Below are 8,420 nucleotides of genomic sequence, written 5' to 3'. Positions count from 1 at the left end.
TTTACAAAAGGGGTTTCAAAACATTTAAGATCAAGTAAACATCCTTGTCCCAGAGTTTTACTTTTGTCTATACATAGACTTAAACCGATAATTGTGTATTTGTTTATAAAGCTAAACCTAATTTAAACAAGCTCTATTTGGTATTTTTGTTGTAGTCAGATTCGGCATTAAGAAAAAAAATTAAGCGAAGATTTGATTCATAAAAAAATTAAGTTATTCAGTTGTCGTGTTTTCTCGCTCCGGATATGGGACGCAGATGCGCTATATTTTCCGTATTTCCACGAGCGCGCGTGTGATAACGTATTTATCTTCAAGCAAACTTGGCGCGTGACATAGAACACACAAGACGCATGGTAGTGATATTAGCCGTGCAATATTATACAAATATTGACTGCTTCGAGTGCTATGGTTAAAACTATGACTCCCGAGGTAATCCACGGAGCGTTCTATTTTCCCGAGGCGACTTACAGTTTTGTTTTACTAGTAGTAGGGATTTCTCCCTCGCCTGCCGCCATTGCAACTACAGCCACGAGCACATGTGTGCGAGTGCTTGCAGAACGTTGTGATTGACATCGCAGCGAGAGTTTATAGCTCACCCAACAACCAATGAGAACGGGTTGTTAGTATATATTAGCATAATGAGCTCCGCCCTAAATTTTGGCAGTTTAATACAAAACCATCAAGGCGCTACTTAGGAAGTTCCCATGTTCCGTAAGTGTACCATATGGTGTACAGTACGCATGTGTACATACGATGCACACGTATCATATGCACTGTGTTATGTATGGGGGTGCGCTGGCAGAATTCAGTGATGGGGACTGGGATTTTGCAGATCGCGGCTGGCTGTAGCGCCTTGATCAAGGCTACCATCATCAGTGTGATATGCCTGCAAACAGCTCTTATTTCGGGAAGTCCCCATGATGGGGTTTTCGCTCAAATGGCTCTGCTACCTCCATGCTACCGTAAGCAAAAAATCAACGCTTGCGGAAGCAGGGAATTCTGTGCTTACTATTATGTGTATTACATGTTCTTATGCATTGCAGCCATAATTAATACGTTACCACCATATATACAGTGCATACATGGGGCACACACACTTGGCGGTTGTGTACTAAGGCAATAGCTGAATTCCCACTGATGAATAATTCAGCGTCAAGTGCGTGGCAGCCAATGGGAGCGTGTATGCAAATCTATTGGCCTTTACCATCCTTGAAAAAAAAAAAATTCGCGGCCGGGGGTCATCAAGGCAGAATTCGGGGGATGGGATGGGAGCATAGAGCTACGGGCCGGGGTTGGATTGGATTGGAGTCTGTGGTAGGATTTTCTCTTGTCTTGTCTTTACTGCATGCACAAATCGCCGCCACTACTGGGCTATCGCCGTGCAGACCCTCATGCATGCATGCTCCCTACTCAAATTTTGGAAAAGTTTCTGTATGGCGCGCCACCACTTTTTCATTCGATATGAAATAATATAGTATCTAATTTACCTCAATGCGATATCCCTTTTTGTAAAAATGAGTGAAAAAGTGGTGGGGCCATACGGAAAGTTATCCAAAATTTTATGTTGACACTAATTTTGGCTCAAAAACAGGCAGAAATCACACAGTGATGTCATAATATATAAAACTTTATGTTTATTTAAAGGTGGCCCCACTTGTGTGGCCAAGGATAACTGACCTTGGACACACAAGTGGGGCTAGTTTAAAGGCAGTGGTCACTATATATTGGTAATTACTCAAAATAATTATTCGCATAAAACCTTACTTTATAACGAGTAATGGGGAGAGGATGATGGTATAATAACATTGTGAGGAACGCTCCCTCTCCTCTGATTCAGAACTTAGAAGTGACAATTCGAGAACGAGGTAATTTTCCACGAGTTTGATTTCGAGACCTCAGATTTAGAACTTGAGGTCTGGAAATCAACCATCTAAAGACACAACTTCGTGTGACAAGGGTGTTTTTTCTTTCTAAGTTATCTCGCAACTTCGACAACCAATTGACGGTGATTGAGCTGAAATTTTCACAGATGGTTATTTTATGCATATGTTGAGATATATATTACCAAGTGAAAAGAATGGTTGTTGACAATTACCAATAATAGTGTCCAGAGTCTTTAAAGGCAGTGGACACTATTGGTAATTGGAAATTGTCAAAGACTAGCCTTTTCAGTTGGTGTATCTCAACATATGCATAAAACAATTAACAAACCTGTGAAAATTTGAGCTCAATCGGTCATTGAACTTGCGAGATAACAATGAAAGAAAAAACACCCGTGTCACACGAAGATGTGTGCGTTTAGATGGTTGATTTCGAGACCTCAAGATCTAAATCTGAGGTCTCGAAATCAAATTCGTGGAAAATTACTTCTTTCTCGAAAACTATGGCACTTCAGAGGGAGCCGTTTCTCACAATGTTTTATACTATCCACCTCTCCCCATTACTGGTCACGATCGAAGAACTGCCTTTAACATGGTGGTAGAAATAGATGTCTACAGTTACACTAAATGCAAATGAATCTCCCAACTTGATATAATTTGCATAATAAACCACCTATGTGACCTAACCCATAGCAATAACCTAAATAAAATGACATAATATTCATAAAATGGTTTCATTTATTTTTCAATGATTTTGTTTCAGGTACAAACCCAAATGAAAACATCAAATGTCTGTTGAATTGATTATATAACATCATGTCGATCAAGCCAGCCATCATAGTCCATGGTGGTGCAGGGACCTTCGGTAGTCATGATAGTAGTGGGTTTAAAGTCAATGTTGTGTTGCTGAGTGGCGTTCAAGATGCTGCAAAGGCAGGATACATTCATCTCATCAATGATAAGGAGACAGCTTCAGTTGTAGATGCAGTGGAGGCGGCAGTTTGCTCCTTGGAAAATAACCCTTTGTTCAATGCAGGTACCGTATTTAGTTTTGTCAAGATTTGTCCAACCTTCACTAAAAAAAAATAATAATCATTGTGTCCACATGAAAACCAAAGATCATAGGACATAGAGCGCCTATACGATCTTTGATGAAAAGCTAGTAATAGTTGCAATCAGGAGTGTGATGCTATCATAACTAGAAAACTAATATCTCCATTTCAAAAGTTTCCCTTTTTTTCTTTTTCTAGAGTTTCACATGGAGCTTCCCGACAATTTCTACTTTATTATAGACTTTCTAATAGATTTATCCCGTTTCAGAACGGACCGCAATGTTTTATTAGGGTATAGGCAGATGGGGCAGATTGCTACCACGGTATGTTGTCATGCACGCGACTCGCGCACACATCACCTATATCTTTGTGTAGATTCAACAGCCATCTCTCTTGATATTTTGGTATTCGCGATAAACCTTGTGACTATCTCCCGGAGACTTCATTCCCTCTTTGGCCATGTCAGACGACTCCCAGAAGATACACCTGCCCATGTGACCATCAAGCTGAGTGTTGAAGCTCGGGGAGGATCCCGCCCCTGCCCAGCCTGGAATTAGAGGCCGAGAGACCGACCTCGAAGCACCTGGGTGGGCCAACTGGAAGCAGACTTTGATTCCCGGGCTGGGCAGCTGTGGCAATCCGCAGCAGAGCGCATTGGTTGGGCAGCTCTACGTCCCCCTCAATGGATCAAGAGAATAATGATGATGATAAACCTTTATGGAAATGCCCTTTGCAAAATGAATCTATGCCATGTGACCCTCTCAAAGATCTTGATCTTGATATTTTGTCTGCACAAATGCCTCAGTTCTGATGTGGCTGTTGACGTGCAAAGCCACACGCAGTGCAATCTTTTTTACTTTTCTAGCATAAACGCTTGAAAATGAAATCCCCGGACTGTGGTGTAAAAAAGATTAAGACCTGTCTGTTTCTTCAAAAATCTATGATTGAAAAGCTCTCTATTTTATACAAACAGGCACTGGTTCTGCGCTGACTGAAGATGGCAATGTGGAAATGGATGCAATCATCATGGAAGGTCGAGATCTTCGATCTGGAGGTGTAACTTGCGTCACAAATATCAAGAATCCAATCAGTTTGGCTAGGCTGGTCATGGACAAGGCAAGATAGTTTATTAGATTTGGTCGGGTCCCAAAAAAATTATTATTAGTTCATGACTAAATAAAATATGTGTTCATCTGCCCTTGTCAAGTTGTTATGTTGGCTAGTGGCTATACTGTTTATAAACTGTCACTGTTCAATAGCCAGAACACTTGTATCCTTAAAAACGATACTTAACCATTGCTTCGTCCTTCGGATGGGACGTAAAGCCATTGGTCCGAGGGGTTTCGCCCCGGTGTTCCTGGCTGGATTGGCAGCATATTGCGCCACAGCACCTAGTAACCATTGCATGATGATAAGCATTGGGTCTTGTATCTCAAATTTTGTCCCACTCCTTGCAGTAATAATACCTGGCGCTTTGTGTCTTTTGGCAAAAGGTGGCTATCTCTACATTTATTAGCATTATTTAATATTATGAAACACCAATGATGTACTTGGCCTATATCATGTGAGGGCAATACCAAAATAAAGGTTTATTGAATTGAATTGAACATATAGGAATGAGCAATTTCAGACTTCTATCCGAATTTCAGTCAACCTAGTGAAGAAAATCAGCTAGGTTTTTTTCTCCACATGTATGAAGAATTCTTGCTCTTAGATCCACTTCTCTAGTGCTGAGGAGCTCCTTGAAATCCATAACTCCAGGGGTTACCAACAGATTGAAATGGATGCCAGCATAACATCAATCTACCTCCTTGGATCCTAGATTTAGACTTTTTTGTCAGCAATGACTTTGGCCCTGCGGTAACACATTGTGTATCTACTTGCCAAATAGAGTTAGTTATTTAGAGAACTGTCGTGCTATATGTTCTCTCCCTCGCATTATTTAAAATATAAAGGCTTGTATTAGTAAACAAACTTGATTTTCTTTTTGATTCTCTTTTGATTTCCTATTTGTTTCCTCAGACAAAACACATTTTACTGGGTGGTAAAGGAGCGAATGCATTTGCAAGAACGATGGGAGTTCCGGAAGTACCCACAGAAGAGTTGATCACAGAGAATCGGCTAAGAGCGCTGAAAACTCATGCTGGATACACACCCACTGTGAAGTTCATGTACAAAGCTGAGTAAGTTATACACGAGATACAATAATCTCACCTGTTTCTCGACGCCTGTATACGGCCAACGGCCAACTAGCTGGTACCTGCAAGCTGGCCACGGGGTAAAGAGCCATAGTTTGTGTCATACCCCATTTCCCCTAGGACCTTGTCGAGTTGGGTTTACTGTTTCTGATTCCACACACTCAGACTGAATGAGTTAGATGACATCACTTTTTATCTAATTTCCATGAGTGTCCCCTCGTTCTTGTGTTTATGTTGAGAGTCAAGAGGCTCTCCCCCAGGTGATCGACTCCCTTGAGGATGCGGAACACCTCTATCAAGTCACCTCTCAGTCTTCTCGTTTTCAGAGTTGTTAGATGTAGTGCCTTCAGTCGGTCTTCATATATTGCTTATCCTTTAGCTCTGGGATCATCCTTGTCATTCTTTGTTGAACCTTTTCCAAGACTTTGATGTCTTTCTCAAAGAGACCACAATGGTGTGCAATAGTCGAGAACCGGTCTAACCAGAGATTTGTACAGTTTAAGGACTACATATTTGCTCTTGACTCTGAAATTTCTGTAGATGATTACAACAATTATGTTTGATTTTCTGGTAGCTTCTGCACAGTGTCTTGAGAATTTAAGTAATTGGTGTATTGTCACACCTAGATCTTTTTCCTAGTCGTCTACCATGATGTATATAAGGATGTGCCCTTTCATAGTTCCTTGTAGGGTTATTTAGACCAAGGTGCATACATGACATTTCTGAAGGTTGAACAGCATTTGCCACTCTACTGACCATTGAACAAGTTTATAAATGGAGATGTTCTTGCATTCTGTAATGACGCTTTTTGAGTAGGCTCACCCCGCTGTTCCTGGTTTGATTGGCTGCATATTGCGCCACAGCACCTTGTAAACAATTACATGGTGCTATAAAGGAATAGGTCTCATACTTCAAAAGGTAGAGCCCTTGCAGGAAATAATACAGAGCGCTTTGATACGGCGCTATAAGAACAGAGTATTATTATTATTATTATTATTATTATTATTATTATTATTATTATTATTATTATTATTATTATTGAATTGTTGTACGTCAGGCATGGATGACCATGGCATGAAACATCTATTACATTAAACTTTTTAATTTGTTTGGAGCTTTATGTACGATACGATTGTTATTCTTTTGTAGTACATCAGGCATGGATAACCATGACACAGTTGGCGCTGTTGCAGTTGATGCCCATGGCAATGTAGCATGTGCTACTTCAACAGGTGGTATCTCATCTCAAATGGCTGGACGAATCGGTGACTCACCATTAATTGGTAACTATTGAACCATTGAAATAATGTCAGTATTTAGCAGCCATTTTTATAGAGCTGTGTGGTGTGGCCATAGAGTTATTTTTAAGAACTAGAGGGCGCACTGGTGATGCTGCGTGCACAAACGCAACGGGACCCTGAGGAGACACGCCCGCCATTTTGTAATATGAACTTGTTCGCGTGTTGAGTGTGAAATACACGTTGTGTGTTGTTAAACACATACTATGCAATGCTGTTTTGTCAACTTACACAATGGCCGCATGGGCACATGCCAGGTTGCGTATATAGGCCAGTGAGGAGAAAGTGAAGCAGTAGTCACCACACAACGTGTGTGCTAGTTTTTTTTGTATCAACTTTCAACTTTTGCATATCGTGAAATATTAAATCAGTTCTCTACCAAGTTATGAAGATGGTAATGGTAGAAAGCATCCTGTGAAATCATATCATCTAAAGTTTTCCTGTTTATTCATTACAAATCAATAAACTTTTTTTGGAATAATTTGTATCTCCAAAGATCGCCTTCAGGCAGCATTTTGAGATTAACATTTTTGTGGTGTTCGTTTGTGAACCCACTGTCGCCTCGCTAAACGTGAATAGATTTTACTTTCTTGATTCAAAATACTGTGACAGTTTTTTGTTGTTTTCTCCACAAGTAGACACTGTATTCGGCTGAAACTTTCACAGCAGACTTTTAGATTACATTTATTAAGAGTGGCTGTCAAGCTCACAGAAAATCACTTTATAGTACTAGTAACTGATAAACATTTGATCTAAAACAAAAGAATTTGAAGGAACCTTTTCTCAAACCTGAATGCTTACTAAAAGTTTATTTCTTTTCAAGATTTATTTTCTTCAGTTTTGTTTTGTTTGTTTTTAACTCTTTGGGGTTGTTTTCCATTGTGATTGTGCTTTCTTATAGTTAAGTTTTTTTTAAAATACTATCATTGTAAACTTACTTGCAATTTGGCTGATGCTGCAATTTTTTAATTTGTATAATGAACCATTATTTAAATGAAATGTACAAGGAGCAAAGAATTTCCTTTTAACTGCCCTCCCTCTTGCAGGTTGTGGCGCATACTGTGATAATTCTGTTGGTGCTGTATCAACTACCGGACATGGAGAAGCAATCGCTAAAATGACATTAGCACGCCAAGCCACCTTCCTGATGGAACAAGGAATGTCACCGCAGGCAGCACTAGAGAAAGCGCTTACTAGTATGGCTGAACGCCTTCAGTCACAAGGTGGCGCCATTGCAGTGAGTAAACTTGGGGAAATTGGATATTATTTCAACACTCAGGGCATGTCATGGGCTTCAATACAGAATGGCCAAATACATAGTGGGATTAATCCTGGCCAAGATTTAGTCCAAACGTACTGAAAAATGGTGAGAGTTACTCTTGTTTTTGTGCCAATTTTTATTCTATGAAGTAATTTTTTACAATTTAAAATGACAGGAAAACTAAATCCAATCATAAGGAATACTAACCACAGTCCTGTTCTTCTTTGGTACTGGAAATATACATTGGTTCATTGATACAAAAGTGACCAGTCTTAAATATGAAGAAATGGAATATAATTTGTTTTAATTTGTTGGCGTCTTCTTATAATGTGCTTTGAAATCAATATGAAGTTGGAATGGTTAAAAATGTACAATGTGTCACTCTTATTCTGATGTTTGTTTTATACTGCACAAACTGTGATACATAAATATATACTTAAGCATTATTATATCTGCTATATTTTAAGAGAGATGAGAAAACATTTTTGGTTTTTAGGTGTTTATTTGCACTGATGACGCAGGTAAACTGTCAAGTGGATGTAAAACAGCGGCTTGTAGCTGGATCAGTCTAACTTAATTAATAACAAGATGTTGAACCTTAAAGGAACACGTTGCCTTGGATCGGACGAGTTGGTCAAAACAAAAGCGTTTGTAACCGTTTTTTATAAAATGCATATGGTTGGAAAGATGTTTTAAAAGTAGAATACAATGATCCACACAAGTTTGCCTCG

General features: G+C 39.5%; 1 protein-coding gene across 5 annotated transcripts; it reads left to right on the top strand.

Moving 5' to 3' along the window:
- Positions 1–472: 472 nt before the first annotated feature.
- LOC139935661 (isoaspartyl peptidase/L-asparaginase-like) lies at positions 473–8,386 on the top strand. Of its 5 annotated transcripts, none has more exons than XM_071930176.1 (6): positions 473–711; positions 2,644–2,916; positions 3,906–4,048; positions 4,955–5,115; positions 6,280–6,413; positions 7,475–8,386. In XM_071930176.1, exons 2-6 carry the CDS (start codon positions 2,697–2,699, stop codon positions 7,786–7,788), a joined length of 972 nt encoding a protein of 323 aa, XP_071786277.1. In that variant the 5' UTR covers positions 473–711; positions 2,644–2,696; the 3' UTR covers positions 7,789–8,386. The 5 variants fall into 5 exon arrangements, with proteins under 5 accessions (XP_071786277.1, XP_071786303.1, XP_071786269.1 ...); XM_071930202.1 differs by lacking the exon at positions 473–711 and adding an exon at positions 845–962; XM_071930168.1 differs by lacking the exon at positions 473–711 and adding an exon at positions 1,201–1,314.
- The last annotated feature ends 34 nt before the right edge of the window (positions 8,387–8,420 follow it).

This window comes from Asterias amurensis, chromosome 1, assembly GCF_032118995.1.
Source record: "Asterias amurensis chromosome 1, ASM3211899v1".
Taxonomy (NCBI): Eukaryota; Metazoa; Echinodermata; class Asteroidea; order Forcipulatida; family Asteriidae; genus Asterias; species Asterias amurensis.
Note: the sequence above shows the minus strand (reverse complement) of the source record. Positions and strands in the feature narration are given on the sequence as shown.